The following is a 17,684-nucleotide window of genomic DNA, read 5'->3' as shown; positions in this document are numbered from 1 at the left end:
AAGAGTTCTTGGTGTTCTTGAGTGTTCTTGGTGATTTCTTGGAGTTGGAAGCTGTTCCTGTAGAGATCTGTAGCTGGGATCGTTGTAGGAGCGTCCTAGGGTCGTTTTCTTCCTGTGTTTGGGTCGTTTTCTTCTGTGGCAAAGGTAAGTGCATGACCATAGCTTATCTAAGCTGGAGATTCTCTGATCTGTTTGTTTATGTGTTGTTAGGCTTGTTAGAATGTTGTATGAGGCGTTAGGAAGCTTTCTTGTGGCTTGGGATCGATTCTTATGTTTGCAGGAACGGAGATCCGGCGAGAAGCTTTGGAGAAAACGATGCTTGGCATGTGCATCGGTCGATGCACTATGTGCGTCGGTCGATGCAGTGCGAGGACGGCGTGGCTTGACCTAGGAGCATCAGTCGATGCCATGTGGAGGCATCGGTCGATGCAACTATGGTTTCCGCGTATTGTCGAGCATGCGTTGATCGATGCAAGTGAACCTTGTGTCGACCGATCCATACCTTGTGTCGGTCGATGCTTGTCTCTGTTGGTGTCGGTCGAGGCAGAGCCTGATTTGTTTGTTGATTGTTGCTTGATGGTTAGAGTATCTCTATTGCGTGTGTGTATAGCCCAGTAGATGGGAGGATTGCCTTACTGAGTGTTTATAAAATACTCATGCATTGCAATTTGTGTTTGTGATGCAAGTAAAGGCAAAGTGTGATCGTGGAATCAAGGCAATGAAGAGGAGGATGTTCTAGGGACTCGATTGGATGTTGTCTGGTATTGCTAGGTTGCTAGAGTTGGGTCTTTAGAACTTGCTAGGTTGCTGGTTCATTGTTTCCTGTTGTTTGATATTGGAGTATTTTTATATTTGATTATTGGTTATTAGTTATTGGATTATTGTTTGGATATTGGTATCTGTTATTTCCGTTGTTGGTTGTGCTTGTGGTTAGGTGGCTAGTGGATATGGGACCACTAGTTGTAGTTTATTATTATTATTATTATTATTATTATTATTATTATTATTATTATTATTATTATTATTATTATTTATTATTTATTATTTTAAAAAAACGGGTCAGGTCGTTTCACTAACGTCCCAAATAACAATCTAGCAAGCCTAACAACACATAACAAGCAAATCAGAGAGATCTCCAGCTTAGATAAGCCATGGTCATGCACTTACCTTTGCCAAGACGATTCTGAACCTTAAACAAACAAGAAATCACTTCCAGGAAGCTCCTACAGCAATCCCAGCTACAGATCTCTACAGGAACAGCTTCCAATCTCCCAAAATCCCCAAAAACACTCAAGAACAGTTTTCTCTCAAAAACGGCTAAACTCCCCAATGAGACAAAACACTCGAGTTAAGGGTTTTTCCCTAACCCAAAACGCAGCGTTTAACTTAAACTCGTCCGCACTTAACTGGCCTTGCATCGACCGATGCAATCCCTAAACCGAGATTTCGGTTCGCGGATGTTACACTCCTAAAGTATACAGTTTTCTGATATTTGGTTCAAGGGATGAAATGTTTTAGCAAATGACCCTAGCAATTTAGTTTCTAGTTTATGCAATTTGGTAGTGTATTTACTTGGTCGAGAGCCGAGACATCTTTTTTTAATGTAAATTAAGATGGCTAATCATTAGCGTTCAACCAAAAAGTCATTCTATTTTTTTTTCCATGAATGCATATCTATCTTTTTTGTTATTTTTTTGTTATTATAGTGTGCATTATCTTTCTTCATAATTTCAAGTTCTTTGAACTTTAGGTTTTCTAATTCAGACTTTCAGTTGTATTCACAGTTAAGAAGATAATGATCCGCTTATTTCAAATATCTCATATGAGTAGCGCATCCATATATTGTGTCAGTGTATGGCTTATTATGTATATGCATTGTCTTGGAAGTTAATACTAACTAGGTATTAACCTGCGGCTGAACTTTTTTTATAAATTTTTTTAATAATTTATTTTGTTATTATGTTATTTATAAATGTTTGTGATTAAAAATTTGGTTTGCTTATATTAAAATTTTTGTATTTTAAAAATATTTATTGAAAACTGTTAATAAAACATTTGCATGTAATCAATAAAATTGTTTAAACATTTGTCAATTAAACGCAATCCTTGCTATGGTTATCAAATAAGTAAAGAGATATAATTAACATCTAAAAACAGCAACTAAATATAGTTTTTTTTTTAAAACAGTTTTTTTTTGTTTTTGTGGTTTCCCTCTCTTGTATGTAATAAGCACCTTCAAACATTAAATATATTCAAATCTCAACTTTGTTTTATTTTTCTAAAGAACGGTGGCTAAAAGAAAAATATATTCTTTTTAAATAGATAAAATACTATATATGTATCTTTTATTTTTTATTTATTAATTTTTTAAAATCTAAGCCGTTAAACGAAACGTTATATATTTTATTGGATTTAAATTTTGATAAAAATTTTAACCCGTGCTAGAAATTTTTTTTTATAAAATTTGTAGTTATATATATTTTATTCGATTAGATTTTTAAAATCTTAGCTGTTAATTTTTTAAAGTATAAATTAGTTTTGATTCTAATAGATTTCTTTTTTGTACTTTTCAACAATTTATTTTATTTTATGTGTCTCCAATTTTCATTTTTTAATTAATTATATTTATTTAAAATTAATTAATTAGTCTTAATTAAGTTTTTCTAATGGAAATTGAATGTAATTTTTTACACATTTTAAGGTTAGTTTCATATTTGTACTTCCCAATTAATATCGTATGATATACAAATAAAGATCTATTGAGAATTAGATATATATTATCGAGTATGTTCTTTGTTTGTCACCAATTAAATTGTGCTTAATCAGAGATTTGTGATCTTGGAAGTTAATATTAATATACAAATAAAGTTCTTTTGAGAATTAGATATATATTATTGAGTATGTTCTTAGCTCTGTCACCAATTAAATTGTGCTTAATCAGAGATTTGTAATAAAGGAAACTTCTCACAGAGAGTGATAATACGGTGTTGTCTTTTATGTTCACAGTTGAGAGAATGTTTTTTGATTGAGAAGGAAAACATCAATGATAGGAAACCGTTCAAGACTAATAATAAGTTGTGATGATAAAAAGAAAGAAAAAAAATGCGGTGAACATGGATCAAACACGCGACCTTCAGATCTTCAGTCTGACGCTCTCCCAACTGAGCTATCCCCACTTCATATTTACCTTTTTATATTGTATAGCATGAACATGCCAGGTGGGAAAAATTGTCCTCAAATCATACATTGTCTCGTGTTTAACAACTTAGGATGTGTTTTGTATGCATTGTTGTGTCTATCTTTTATTATCTCGTTGATTTAGTGTTTTGAACATCTTTCCTACTTATTGGAATTGTTTAAGTACTACTTTCCTTTAGTAGAAGCCTAAGAATTTTTCTTGCTTATCAAGAAAGAGTCTACATTAGTTGTTTTATTTTGTATTGAATCTGTTTAGTGTGCTTATCAAGGGATGAGATGTTTTAGCAAACGACCCTAGCGATTTAGTTTCTACTCTATGGAATTTACATTAATACTACTAGCAATTTGGTATTGTATTTACTTTGTCGACAGTTGTGACCTCTTTCTAAATGTAAAGATGGCTCACCATTAGCCTTCAACCACAAAAAATCATTCTAATTTTTTTCTATGAATGTTATCTATCTTTTTTTTGTTTTCTTTTTCATAGTATGCATTATCTTTCTTTATGATTTCAAGTTCTTATAGTGAAATTTAGGTTTTCTATTTCAAATTTTGAGTTGTATTCACATTTAAGAAGAGAATGTTCCACTCATTTCAAACAACTCATGAGTAAATAAAGTTTTGCAAATCTATATATTGTGTCGTTGTATGGCTTATTATGCATATGCATTGTCTTCGAAGTTAATACTTATATACAAATAAAGATCTTTTTAGAGTTAGATATATGTTCTCGACTCTGTCCTTAGCTAGGTGACCGATTAAATGACATAAGTGGAAAAATTTCACTAGAGAGTGGTAAGCACTTACGGTGTTACCCTTGTTGTTCACAGTTGAGAGAATGTTTTTTGATCGACAAGGAAAGCAACAATAATAGAAAACCGTTCAAGACTAATAAGAAGTTGTGATAATAAAAATAAAATAAAAATGTAAGAAGGAAAATGAGGTGAGCGTAAACACTCGACCGTCAGATCTCCAGTCTACAGTCTACGCTCTCTCAACTGAGCTATCCCGTTTCATGTTTCTCTTTGTATATTTTTATAATGGAAAAATGCCATAGGTGGGAAGAATTGTTCTCAAATCATATATTATCTTCTATTATTAGTTTAGGATGTGTTTTGTATTCATCGTTGTCTCTATCTTTTATTATCTCGTTGCTTTGGTGTTTTGAACATCTTTTTCCTACTAATTGGATCTGTTACTACTGTCCTTCTTTAGTAGAAGCCTAAGAAACTTTTCTTGTTTTTCAAGAAAGAGTCTCCATTAGTTTACTTTGTATACAATTAGTAACAAAGGAAGAGTGCTCCATTAGTTTACTTTGTATACAATTAGAAACTGTTTTGTTTCATTTGCTCCCTCCTCCATCTAAAGTATACAATTTTGATGGAGTGCTTTCTTTACAACCTTTAATTATCATGTTTGACGAATGATTGTAATTGACCTAGATCTACAAACGCATAAATTTAAGAAATATGTATATATGTACAAGACTACAAGTACATATATTTAAAATAATATGCCCTCTGGTATATTATATGATTTATGCTCCTAAGTAATAAATTTATACATTCTATTTCTCTATTTTTGCTATCAACTTTTGATTTTCTTTTTGACATTTGGTAACTGAAAGTTGAAATTTCAAGCTATGTAATTTGTGTAAAACTCACAGGACCACGTATTCGTCTATTCAAACGTCTCTTCAGTTTTATAGTCACTAACCTTATAAGAGCATAGCCACTGGTAGGTTTTATTGGGTTGCTGAAACAAATTCTAACCCAAAAATAAATCAAAAAAAAAAAAAATGCTCAATATGCTGAGAATCGTTGCTCAGACGAGCATCGGAAGAACCCTTGAAGCAACGGTACGTGGCAACTTCTGATTGGGTGTTGCTTAATTATGAAAAACAAAAAAAAATTTCTCATTTTTCTTCTTTCTTTTCGCGACAATCTCTCTTTTTTTCTCTCTCGACTAAAGGCGATTGGCATGCGATTAACCTCAAATCTGTAGAAATTAATCGATTCACCATCACCACTTTGTCTGTTCCCGATAAGAATGGTTCCTTCTCTTCTCTTCTTCCTTTCTCTGATCTTTGTTATGTCTCCAAACCTTAATCCTCTGATTTACATGTTTGTTTTTCTTATTAAAATGGAAATTGGCTGATGTAGTTCTTGGATTCGACTTAGTGGATAATTGGGTATGAATCCATCGTTATTTTTCTAATTTGCAGGAAGAGCTTGGTGAACCTTCGAAACAAACTGCGGTTCATTGTGGTTGAGATCCTCATTTACTTCCGCTGATGGTTGCTGCTATATCTGTCCCTGGACCTGAGAATGTCCCTGGTTCTGCTCTGAACGAGGAGAGTATGCAGGTTAGGAAAGGTATCTAAGTTGCCTGGTGGATTTTAGTTTGCATTGTTTGCTTGGAAATATCCCAGCTCTGTGATCTTAGTTCTCCTTGGCTCACGCGGCACATCATAGATTCATAGGTACACTTCTTAAGCTCTTATCTTGCATTTGATTGGATATAGATTTGAGATAAATATAGGGATTTCATGTTGTTGATGCTACTGTTTGGTTCTTAGTTTGAATGACTTGGTCTAAGTTCTGGTCTTAGTTTGAAATCGACTGATTTCAATGTTTTTAGATAATAAACATGAAAAAGAGCTATTCAACATATATGTTTTCCTTTCTGTTTTCTTTTCTTTGTAAAAGCTGAATTCCCAAGATACATTTCTGCAAGAAGAAGTGAACATGTCAACTCTTATTGTGACTAGCGTACATGTATCTGTTTGTTTGTGTTATGCAAGTTCTGTCACAAAAGCTAAGCTTTTTTAGTTTTGGTTGGTCTGTTAGTGAGATTGTGTTTTCTTTTGTGATACTACTTACCAGGACTCGTCATTGAAACGTTCTGCAGTTATGAATTGCTTCCGAGATATATAAAGTTAGATGGTGTTGTTATACTTGTTGACTTCAAACACGCGATTAGGCATTTGAATGTAGTGAAACCGAGATTCATTGTCTGCAAATGTCATCATAATATAACAGACTCTTACATGTTTACTTTTAACCAGGAAACAGAGATATCAAGCCGCACAACGATTGTCTGCAAACGATTGCTCTGTTTTTGCTTTGGTTTGTTATGTATCAAGAGACCTGATTATTTTCCAAGAACTTGCCGGCGAAGTTACAAGTTCTTGTACACAAGAACTTGGTAAGAGTTTTGGGTTGGTGTAATAGCAGAAGCTTGAGAGCTTTGGTTACAGAGTGGACTCAAGGAGAAACTGTTGAGACTTGGTTAAGTTCTTCATCGGCTATGTGATGGAGAAGAAGGTTAAGAGTGGTTTTAGGAGTTGTAGAAGGTATTTGTTATCTATCAGATCAATGGCCTGAGATTACATTTGATCTCAGCACAAAAGTGTTTTGTTATCTGATGATGATCAAGAGCCTTTGATTTTTCATTTCAAAATTGGAGATGGGAACAATTCATCAACAAGTAAGGGCTCTCTTCTCCTGAGAAAAAGACCATTTGATCAGGTTAAGCAAGCCATTAAGCTTGGGCTGATGTGTACTGACAAACCACCATTATAGCAACCAACCTTGTTGCAGATTTATGACTTGGTGTTTTTTTTGTATGAATCTAGTTTAAGATATGACTGAGAGAGATGAGAGTTTAATCTTTATTTGCTTTGTTTTCAGTTTTCAGACATGTTTAAGATAATACTTACGAAGGTTTCAGTTTTATAATTGAGAACCTAGGAAGGTTTCTCTAGTGGAGGATCATTTTGGTTTAAATTCTTATTAGGTTGCTTTAATTAGTTTAATATAAATTATATGATTAATTTATTTTTAAGCAATCCATATGGGTTGCTCCATTGGCCATGGTCTAAAGTTGGCATGATATTTTCATGATCATTTATTCATTTATATAAGATAGGGTCTATACGTAACAACCATAAGTAATGGGGTAATTTTGTAAAAAAGCATAGAAATCTGGGGGGGGGGGGGGGGGGGGGGGCGGTTGCTCATCTCATGTGTCACCACCATCCGCACACACAGTTCAGTTGTATCAACGTATTCGTCTATTCATGCTACGGTAAAACTTTTACCCCATAAAGTTCACGAGTTGACGGGAGGACTCGAGAGGAGAGGAGGGCAGACCGAGAAATGTTTCGTCAAGGTTTTAGGGGAGAGTTTGATGAGCTCTCTGTCCTCTGAGGACGAAGATGACGAGGAGTACTACAAACGCATCGGTGAGGAAAAGCAAGGTGGCGATAAGGAGGAAGATGGTGGAAACAGCAACGAAAAAGAAGGCGAGAAGGAAGGTGAAGGTGGAGACAAGAAGAAAGAAGATGAAAGCGAGGACGGTGAAGGAGCTACGAAGGAATAGGAGGTTCTTGTTTCTGTGGAAGTCCGAGTGGTTCCATTTTCGTTTTTATCTTACTAATATTTTAAATTTCCTTCAAAAGCTCTGTGAGAAGAGTCTCTATGTTACACACTATATTTAGCTTTTCTTCTTTCACTTTGTTTCTTTGTTAATGTTGCTTGACCTACCTAAAGCTTACCTCGTACTTAGTTAAAAACTATGTTTATCTTTTACGCTGTTTCTGCTAAGTTTTACATATCTATTCGATCGGTCCGAACATTCCAGTTATGTCGTTGCAATTGATAGGGTATTTTATCAACTAGAGAAAGATTATGGGGTAAAAGTTTTACCGTAACATACACCAATCATTGTATACTTTCAAATCGTACTCAATCCCTTTACTAATTTTTACGTTTTATTATCACACTTCACACCACCACTGCACCACATGTTGTACTGTGTTCACACGACACAGTGCCGGCTCAAGGTTTTTGGGGCCTCTGGGCAATTTTTTTTTTAAATGAAAGACCAAATTTTTTTTTTTAACCTCTGTGATATGTTAGAAAAATATGGATTTATAATATATAAACACTTGAGAAGATTATAAAAAATTATTTTAGTTCTACTATTGGAGTATGTTGAGATAATTATGGAAGATAAAGAGTCATTTAGATTACTGATTCATAAAAATAAATCCTTAAAACATATTTTAATAAACTATTTTTGCATTACAAATTTTGTTTTTGCCTTTTTTATCTTACATTATTTGTTTATGTCCTTTTTCTTGTATTATTTTTTATTTGTGTCCCTATATCTTACACTATTTTTTTTTGCCCTTTTTATCTTATAAATTTTTTTTTTCCAATATAAAAAAAAAAATTTTCATTTCCTTACCCGGGACAATCGCACCGCTTGTCCCCAATCTAAGCCGGCACTGACACGACAGCGTATTGATGATCTATTCTATTCTATTGATATTCATGTGTCTTAGAAGAGCATTTCCGGGTAAAGAAACTTACCATTTTATTTTGCACATCTAATAAATTGATCCCCAAGGAAAGAGGCAGAGTTTTGGGTGTTTAGGGTTTTATTATTGTCTTTTTGATTCTCTTCTGTGGAAAAGCGAATTAGGGTTTCTAAAACAATGTCTCAGATCTTGTGCCGAATCTCGAAGTTTTCAACATCTCGGAACCGGATCCTCTGTTTCCGACGATCGGAATTCTCGACGGCGGCGACGACACCGTATCTCCTCCTCGGAAGCGATCTTGTGGGAAAATCTCCTTGTGGTGGAAAAGTCGTCAACTTCAACCTCTACGATCCGAGGAAGCAAGAGCAAGTGAAGATCGAAAACAAGATTCTACCAAAGGAGGTCTACAAATCTCACAGGATAGGATCATCAAGAGGATGGTTAGCTTTGGTGAACAAGAAAGATTCAACGGTGCGTCTCGCTAACATCTTAAACCCCTCCAAGAAGATCATATCTCTGCCTCCAATAACCAGAGACAAATATGAATATGTTGTTAATGTCTCTGTCTCATCAGACTGTGTGGTCGCCGTCAAGTTTTACGGGTCAAGAGTCAGTATTTGTGGTCCTGGTGACTCGGCGTGGACTCGCATCGACGTGCCTTGTCCATCTTTTCTCTCTTCTACTGTCATGTACTCGGAGAGAGACCGGAGACTTTACTTGAACAATTGTAACCCTGACTACACCGGTCCAACCGAATTCACACCTAAATCATCCGGTTTAAACACTCCGGTTTGTGGCTACAAGAGGTTCATCTTCTCTAACTTTCTTGAAGAAATGCCAGAGTTGGAGAACGAAATGCGTCTTTCTCGTTTCAAGATTCAACAGCAACTCGTCGAGTCATCTTCCGGCCAATCCTTCATCGTTCTTTGGTAGTCATAAAAAACTCATTAGTTTAACCTTTGCTCTGTCTTTCTCTCTGCTTTGCTTACATGAAATATGTGTTGTTGGTCAGGTTCGTGGAGAGATTTACGGACAAAGGAGAAGTTGCGCCATGGGGAGACACACGTTACAACAACAGCAAAGACCTTCGCAGGAAGACCCAAAAGATCATGGTGTTTAGGCAAGACGAAGAGCAAGGGACTGGTCCTTACACCGATGACATTGGTGATCTTTGCATTTTCTTGGGCGAGAATGAATCCTTCTGTCTCTCTGCTAAGGACTTCCCTGGTCTTAGCCCTAACTCGGTTTACTTTGCCGGCCTTGGTTCTGGTTTTGGCATATGTGATCTCGCCTCTGGCACTATCCGCTATCTCTCCGACTCCGACTCTTCTCCACCACCCGGTAGCATGTTTTGGCTTCCTCCCACAATATCCCAATAGGAGAGAAGATTTGTCTTTCAGTTATCAATTAATTTAAGTTGTTGTTTTGTATTCATTGGTAGTCTCTATCTTCATTGTGCCGTCGATTTTGTGTTTTGGACTTCTTAATTTCAAACTTATTTTGGGATTCTCAAGTATTGATTGTTATTATTAAGAAACCTAAGACACATTTCGATCTTGCATTTCAAGAAAGAATCTCTAATCTATTAGTCATTTAACTTTATCTTGAATCTGTTTAGTGTGCTTGCTCTTAAAGTATCAGTTTTCTGATACTTCGTTCAAAGGATGAGATGTTTTAGCAACCGACCTTAGGTCCTTAGCAATTTAGTTTCTAGTTTATGGAATTTGCATTAACACTACTAACAATATCTGGTACTTTATTTACTTGGTCGACAGCTGAAACTGAAACATCTTTTTAAGTGTAAAGATGGCTCACCATTAGCGTTAAACCAAAAAGGTCATTCTATATAGTCTCGATACTTTGTCCCTAGCTTTGTGACGAGGGACATAAATTGTGTTTAATTAGAGATTTGTGATAAGGAAATTTTTTACTATGGAGTGATAATCACTTACGGTGTTGCCCTATGTGTTCAAAGTTGAGAGAATGTTTTTTGATCGTCAAAAAAAACATCAATGATAGGAAACCGTTCAAGACTAATGAGAAGTTGTGATGATTAAAAAAAAAAAAAAAAAGCTGTGAGCGTGGATCAAACACACGACTTTCAGATCTTCGGTCTGACGCTCTCCCAACTAAGCTATCCCCCGCTTCCTGTTTACTTTTTTCTATTGTATAAGAGGAACATGCCATATGTGGGAAGAACTGTCCTCAAATCATATATTATTTCGTATTATCAATTTAGGATGTGTTTTGTATTCATTGCTGTCTTTATCTTTTATTATCTCGTTGGTTTGGTGTTTTGAACATCTTTTCTTACTTATTAGATTTGTTTAAGTACTAATGTCCTTTAGTAGAAGCCGAGGAACTTTTCTTGCTTTTCAAGAAAGAGTCTCCATTAGTCAGTTAATTTCATCTTGAATCTGTTTAGTTTGCTTGCTCCTAATGTTTACAGTTTTTTTATATTCGGTTCAAGGGATGAGATGTTAAACGACCCTAGCAATTTAGTTTCTACTTTATGGAATTTGCATTAACACTACTAGCAATTTGGTACTGTATTTACTTTGTCGGCGGAGACATCTTTTTAAATGTAAAGATGGCTCACCATTAGCCTTCAACCACAAAAAATCATTCTAATTTTTTCCATAATTAATTAATATCTATTTTTTGTTCTTCATAGTATGCATTATCGTTCTGTATAATTTCAAGTTCTTATAGTAAAGTTTAGGTTTTCTATTTCAGACTTTGAGTTGTATTCACAGTTAAGAAGAGAATATTTCGCTCATTTCAAACAACTCATATGAGTAGATAAGTTTGTGCATCCATTGTGTCGTTGTATGGCTTATTATTATGCATACCCATTATTGCTCTTTATAATTTCAAGTTCTTATAGAGAAGTTTAGGTTTTCTATTTCAGACTTTGAGTTGTATTCACAGTTAAGAAGAGAATGTTCCGCTCATTTCAAACAAACTTATATGAGTAGATAAAGTTTGTGCATCCATTGTGTCGTTTTATGGCTTATTATGCATATCCATTGTCTTCGAAGTTAATACTTATATACAAATAAAGATCTTTTGAGAATTAGATATACGTTCTGAACTTTGCGCTTAGCTCTGTGACCAGTTAAAGGACATGAGTAGGAAAAAAAATTTAAAAAGAAAAGAATAATGTGGTGAGCGTGGATCGAACACGCGACCTTCAGATCTTCAGTCTGACACTCTCCCAACTGAGCTATCCCCGCTTCTTGTTTATTTTATTCATATCGTATAATAGAAACATGCCATAGGTGGGAAGAAATGTCCTAACATCTCTTATCATTAATTTAGGATGTGTTTTGTATTGATCGCTGTCTCTATCTTTACTATCTTGTTGGTTTGCTGTTCTGAACATCTTTCCTACTTATTGGATTTGTTTAAGTAGAAGCCTAAGACACTTTTCTTGCTTTTCAAGAAAGAGTCTCCATTAGTCGTTTTATTTTGTATTGAAACTGCTTTGTTTAATTTGCTCGCTCCTCCTTCTAAAGTATACAGTTTAGATGGAGTGCTTTCGTTACAACCTTTAAATTATCATGTTTGACGAATGATTGTAATTGGTCAGGATCTACAAACACATACATTTTAAGTAATATGCCCTCTAGTGTATTATATGATTTATGCTCCTAAGTAATAAATTTGTACATTCTATTTCTCTCGCGATTATGTATTTTTGCGATCAACTTTTGGTAATTTTTTTACATTTGGTAACTGAAATTTGAAATTTCAAGCTACGTAAGTTGTGTAAAAACTTAAGGAGTTACAAACTCAAAAGAATGGGAAATAATGAGAAAACTTCATATTTTTTGATATTATACTAACTAGGATGTCGGCCCGTGCGTTACCGCACGGGAAATTGAAAACTTAAAATGACTAACATTGTTAATTTCACATTTCGACTGAAAACTTTATGGCAATTCTTTAACTGTATAGTATAAAAATCATAATTACTAAAATTAATCAACTAAATTATTTAAATAAAATATTTGTTGGATATATAAAAATGAAAAATCAATTCAGTGACAAAGAAGAAAATAATATTGAAGATATATAAATTTAGGTTTACTGAATGATATTCATATAATCAATTTTGAAAGATATTCATATAAAACAAAATTTAAATAATTATTCTATCAAAATTTATAAAAAATAATAAGAGAATCAGGGAGAAAGAGCTTATAGCTGCAACCAACTAAACTGACTAAAAAGATAAATCTACAAAAAATTAGAAATTACAATTAATTACCTAAATTAATACTTGGAAGAGATAATCAATACATGTTAGATGAAAAACGATACCAAACAAAAGTTGGATGAATGAATCTATAAATAAAACAATCTAAAATTTTTAACAAAGATGAGTGAATCAATGTTGATTAATAAATTGAAAGAAAATAATACTCAGAATTTTTAAATTTGAAGGTGTTAAACAATACTCAAAGAACAAAAACTATTTTCAAGGTCCATAAACATATATATATATATATATATATATATATATATATATAAACAAAGATGTGTAAAACAAAAATGTGCGAAATCTAACAAATGTGAACATTGAAAGTTGGGAGTACGACGAAGAAACACAATTGTTGGATCAAAATATTACAACTTTTAAGATCATTAACAAATCTAAACAATTAGATGAGATAATAAAAGAATCTCATCCGCTATATTTAAATTGACCCCTAAAAGTGAGTTTGCTATAATATATAAACATATGAATCTATGAAAAATTAGAAATCACAATCAATTACCAAGATTAATATTTGGAAGAGATGATCGATGTGGGTATAAATGGAAAACGATATCAAACAAAAGTTAGATGAAAGAATAAATATATAAAACAATCTAAATTTTAACGAAGATGAGTAAATCATGTTGATTAATAAATTAAAAGAAAACAATACTTATAATTTTTAAAACTTGGAGGTGTAAAACAATACTCAAAGAAAAAAAACTCTTTTCAAAATCCATAAATTGAAACATTCCCAGAAAACAATAATACTCAGAAAACAATAATACCTCAACTTTCAAAAATTGCACCTATTAATTTTTACACATTTTTGTTTCACACATCTATGTTCAAAGTCATCTTTGTAAGTTTAAAATTAAAATAATACTCAGACAACAATAAAATTTAAACTTGTTTTAATAGTCCATAAAAATCTATATATAATAAACAAAGAGATATAAAATACAGAGTTGTAAAATATAGAGGTGTGAAACAAAAAATATGTAAAAATTAATAGTGCGATTTTTGAAAAATGAAGATATGACAAAAAAACACGATTATTGGAAGAAAAAAAATTTGCAACTGTTAGGATCATTAATAATTCTAAACCGTTATATGAGATAACTCGAACTTTGCTTCCTCGATTACATATTATTTTTATTAAATTTACTAATAATGTAATGGAAATTAACATGAAACGGTAGCTTCTATTCCTAATGACAACTATTATTAAACAATAATAGAGTAGTAAGGGGATGTATATAACAAACCCTTCCAGTTGAATATCTAAAGTTATTCTCTCATTTCCATTGCTTGAATATTCGTTCATCATTTTTTATCGGTTATAACTCCGATAATATCTGTAAAATGATAGACAAAATATATTATTTAATATTATAGACATTTAGAATAGGTTTGTAAATTCAAGTATGATACTGCACAATGCCTCAATCTATTAAAAAGCGACATGGGGTGTCTTATTAAGTTCATTTTTATTTTCACACAACCATACAAAAATTAAATCATATGTATGCCATCATGACACATGTATTTATAAAGGACTCGACATGACGTACTGCTATTTTTACTATTTTCTATATTATTATTAAGAACTTTGTGTTAGAAAATTTCATATGCCACTGAAGCACTAACTTAACTTATTAAGAAAGTTCATACCTTCAAAACGAATATTTTTATCGGATATATCCATGAGTTCGTCATAATTACGAAAACTGAATTTTTCCGAAGAAATAGAGAAAGTATCATCTTCTATCTGGGATATATTTGAATGGTCGTTCAACCGTATAGTAAAAACATGGTCGGAAATTTTATAATAATCTACGGCTCGCCATACTTCCAAATCATTGAGAAAATATATGGTTCCTTCGATTAAATTTTGTAAGTAACGATCAATATATCGTTTATAAATTGAACCCATAATAGTTGTATCCTATAAAAAAACTTAGTTTAGACGCACGTAATAATCATATATTAAACATATTTAAAAGTAACTTGTATGAATGTTATAAGTTACCTTCTCATCCAGAAGAAGAAAATTCAAACTAATAATTTTATTTCCATTTTTTGGATTTCTGAATTCCCATTTTCGTATTATCCTTCCTAAAATGCGTTGCTGTCCACGTTTCATTTGCAGATTTGATAAATATTTATACGGTGGAATTTGTGTAGTTAGGTTGAAGTTGCTGTAGAAAAGACTAATGCAATAGTGAGTTTTGTTCTAGTAACTTTAGAATGTTAATGTATATATATAATATCTAGGAAAAAAGATAGCTAGCTACACGAAATATACGAAAAAACATGGTTAAACATATCAAGTATACTATTGTATCTTCAACTACACGAAGTATATATATTACATGGCCAGATGCATGAACTATACGACGTTATGTGGTCAACACCATAAACATACAATCCGGTACACCGGTTGACTAACTCCAGCAAAGACCGATGTTGATTCCGGCGTTGACCAAAAAAAATGTATCAAAATTTTTTTTTCTGTTAAAATTCAAAAATAAAAAATATTATATATAAACATTTTTGTTTTTTCATGATTAAGAAACATATTCAATTCAAGATATCTATATATATATATAAAAAAATCTTTGATAATCAGATTATTTAAATACTACAAAATCAATAAAATCAAATTCAACTACTTTCATTAGAAAAATAATAGTAGATAAAATCAAAGAAAATCAATAAAATCAAATTCAACTACTTGCATGGTAAATGTTGTATAAAATTTTAGATACATACTTTAATGTTATAAAATAATTTTAGCAAAACAATATATTTGATTTGAGGGTATGTTTGCAAAAGGGTATAGAATAAGAGTATTTTTGCAAATTCCTTTATATTACATCTTGAAAATAATTATCAATGATTTTTTTTAACTATTAGTTTAGCTTTAAAAATAAAAATTAACTAATTATAAGAATGAGTACATTAGAGATATAGAAAATATTAGGATATTGAATTGAATATGTTTTTAATTATGAATAACCATTAATGATTTAATATAATTGCTTTTAAAGAAACAAAATTTAGAATACAAAAAACAATGTATTCTAAAAAAATGTATTCTAATTTTTTTGTTTTAAAAAAAAAATTATATTAAATCATTAATGGTTTTTCATAATTAAAAATATATTCAATTCAATATCCTAATATTATTTTTTCTAATGAAAGTAGTTGAATTTGATTTTATTGATTTTGCAGTATTTAAATAATCTGATTATCAAAGATATATATATATATATATATATATATATATATATCTTGAAAATAATTATTAATGATTTTTATTTAATCATTTATTTAGCTTCAAAAATAAAACTAACTAATTATAAGAATGAATTAAATATGTTTCTTAATCATGAAAAACCAAAAATGTTTATATATAATATTTCTTATTTTTATTTTTAATAGAAAAAAAATGTTGATACATTTTTTTTTTAGTCAACGCTGGAGTCAACGTGAGTCTTCGCCGGAATTAGTCAACCGGTGTACTGGATTGTATGTCTATGGTGTTGACCACATAACGTCTTATAGTTCATACATATGACCATGTAATACATATACTTCGTGTAGTTGAAAATACAATAATATATTTAGTATGTATGACCATGTTTTTTTTTGTATAATTCATATAGCTAGTCATCTTTTTTTCCTAATATCTAATAGCATGATTGAAACGATGTACCTTTGAGTTGTACCTTTTGGTCGTATGGTTTCATAACTGACCGTTGTGTAGTACTATACTAATCACCTATTACGTCACTTCACTAATTTTATCTTGTGTCTTTTTGGCAACGGATAATTTTTATCTTGTTATCACGATGTATTATTTTTGTTTTTAATGAGATGAAATAAGTTCCCGATTTGGATTAGTCTATTTGCATACATATTTTAAACATAATTAAGCTACCCGATTTGGTTAGATGGTTTATTTCTGTTTGATTTATTTATTGGGAAAACATTGGTAAATACTATAATGTATATTAAAATAAGTTCACTCATTATCACGTCGAATTTAAATTGAGTAGTATCTGGTATAAGTAAATCAAAACATTTGCTCGTACATCAGATCGTCGTAACTCTTATGTAAATTGCCACGATGTTGAATGACGTGACGATGATTTTTTTGGTCGCTCACCTCAATCCCGTGACAAGAAAAAGAACAGGCCATATATTGATTTGACCTTCTTTTGTTAGTCTATTACTTTAACTTGAAGAAATTAAAATTAAGTGTTATCTTGAGTAAATTATCTAACGGACAACATAAGATAAACATATCAGTTAATAAGAACAAAACTTTTCGTTAATCTATAATCTATATATGACAACGAAATGGAGGAGAGAACAAACCAATTTTTTGGAATAGACACTAACAAGTTCATAAAAATACTTTAATATAGAAATTGATGCATGTTAATTTGAAAACACTTCAATAAACAATTCTTTGAATTTATTTTTTATTAAAAATACTCTGATAACAATAAATTCGAAACTTGTTTTGGTAATCTATAAAAGTTTATAATATATAATAAAAAAGATGTGTAAAATATAGAAGTGTGAAACAAAAAGGTGCAAAAATTAATAGATGCGATTCTTAAAAGATGGGGTACGACGAAGGGATGGAAAAGTTAAAAGGTGTGATTTTTAAAATATGGGGTACGACGAAGAAACACGATTATTTGAAGGAACAAAAACTTGCAACTGTTGGAATCATTAATAAGTTTCAACCGTTAGATGTAATAATAAAACTAATCTCAACCATTAGATTAAAGATGACACAAAAAAGTGAGTTTGCTATTTTGCTATTATATATAGATGTCAAATATGTATTTTTAGTATTTCCAAGAGCCAACCAAAAAC

The 17,684-nt window shown here is 31.8% G+C and overlaps 1 protein-coding gene, 1 long non-coding RNA gene and 2 other non-coding genes across 5 annotated transcripts; 2 read left to right on the top strand and 2 right to left on the bottom strand.

The window, feature by feature from the left end:
• Positions 1-3,103: 3,103 nt before the first annotated feature.
• On the bottom strand, positions 3,104-3,176 carry TRNAF-GAA (transfer RNA phenylalanine (anticodon GAA)). The gene has a single exon. It is a non-coding gene; the product is annotated as a tRNA-Phe (tRNA).
• A 1,900-nt stretch (positions 3,177-5,076) lies between these two features.
• LOC104701526 (uncharacterized) lies at positions 5,077-6,986 on the top strand. 2 transcript variants are annotated; one of them, XR_753837.2, is made up of 3 exons: positions 5,077-5,250; positions 5,423-5,680; positions 6,266-6,986. It is a non-coding gene; the product is annotated as an uncharacterized LOC104701526 (long non-coding RNA). The 2 variants fall into 2 exon arrangements; XR_015562193.1 differs by having other exon boundaries at positions 5,116-5,250; positions 5,361-5,680.
• Positions 6,987-8,549: 1,563 nt separating this feature from the next.
• On the top strand, positions 8,550-10,037 carry LOC104701525 (uncharacterized). Its single transcript, XM_010417220.3, has 2 exons — positions 8,550-9,453; positions 9,537-10,037. The coding sequence occupies exons 1-2, from the start codon at positions 8,702-8,704 to the stop codon at positions 9,901-9,903; spliced, it is 1,119 nt and encodes a 372-aa protein (XP_010415522.1). The 5' UTR covers positions 8,550-8,701; the 3' UTR covers positions 9,904-10,037.
• Positions 10,038-11,687: 1,650 nt separating this feature from the next.
• Positions 11,688-11,760, bottom strand: TRNAF-GAA (transfer RNA phenylalanine (anticodon GAA)). Its single transcript has one exon. It is a non-coding gene; the product is annotated as a tRNA-Phe (tRNA).
• Between the last annotated feature and the right edge of the window lie 5,924 nt (positions 11,761-17,684).

Source organism: Camelina sativa, chromosome 7, assembly GCF_030686135.1.
Source record: "Camelina sativa cultivar CO46 ecotype springtype chromosome 7, ASM3068613v1".
Taxonomy (NCBI): Eukaryota; Viridiplantae; Streptophyta; class Magnoliopsida; order Brassicales; family Brassicaceae; genus Camelina; species Camelina sativa.
Note: the sequence above shows the minus strand (reverse complement) of the source record. Positions and strands in the feature narration are given on the sequence as shown.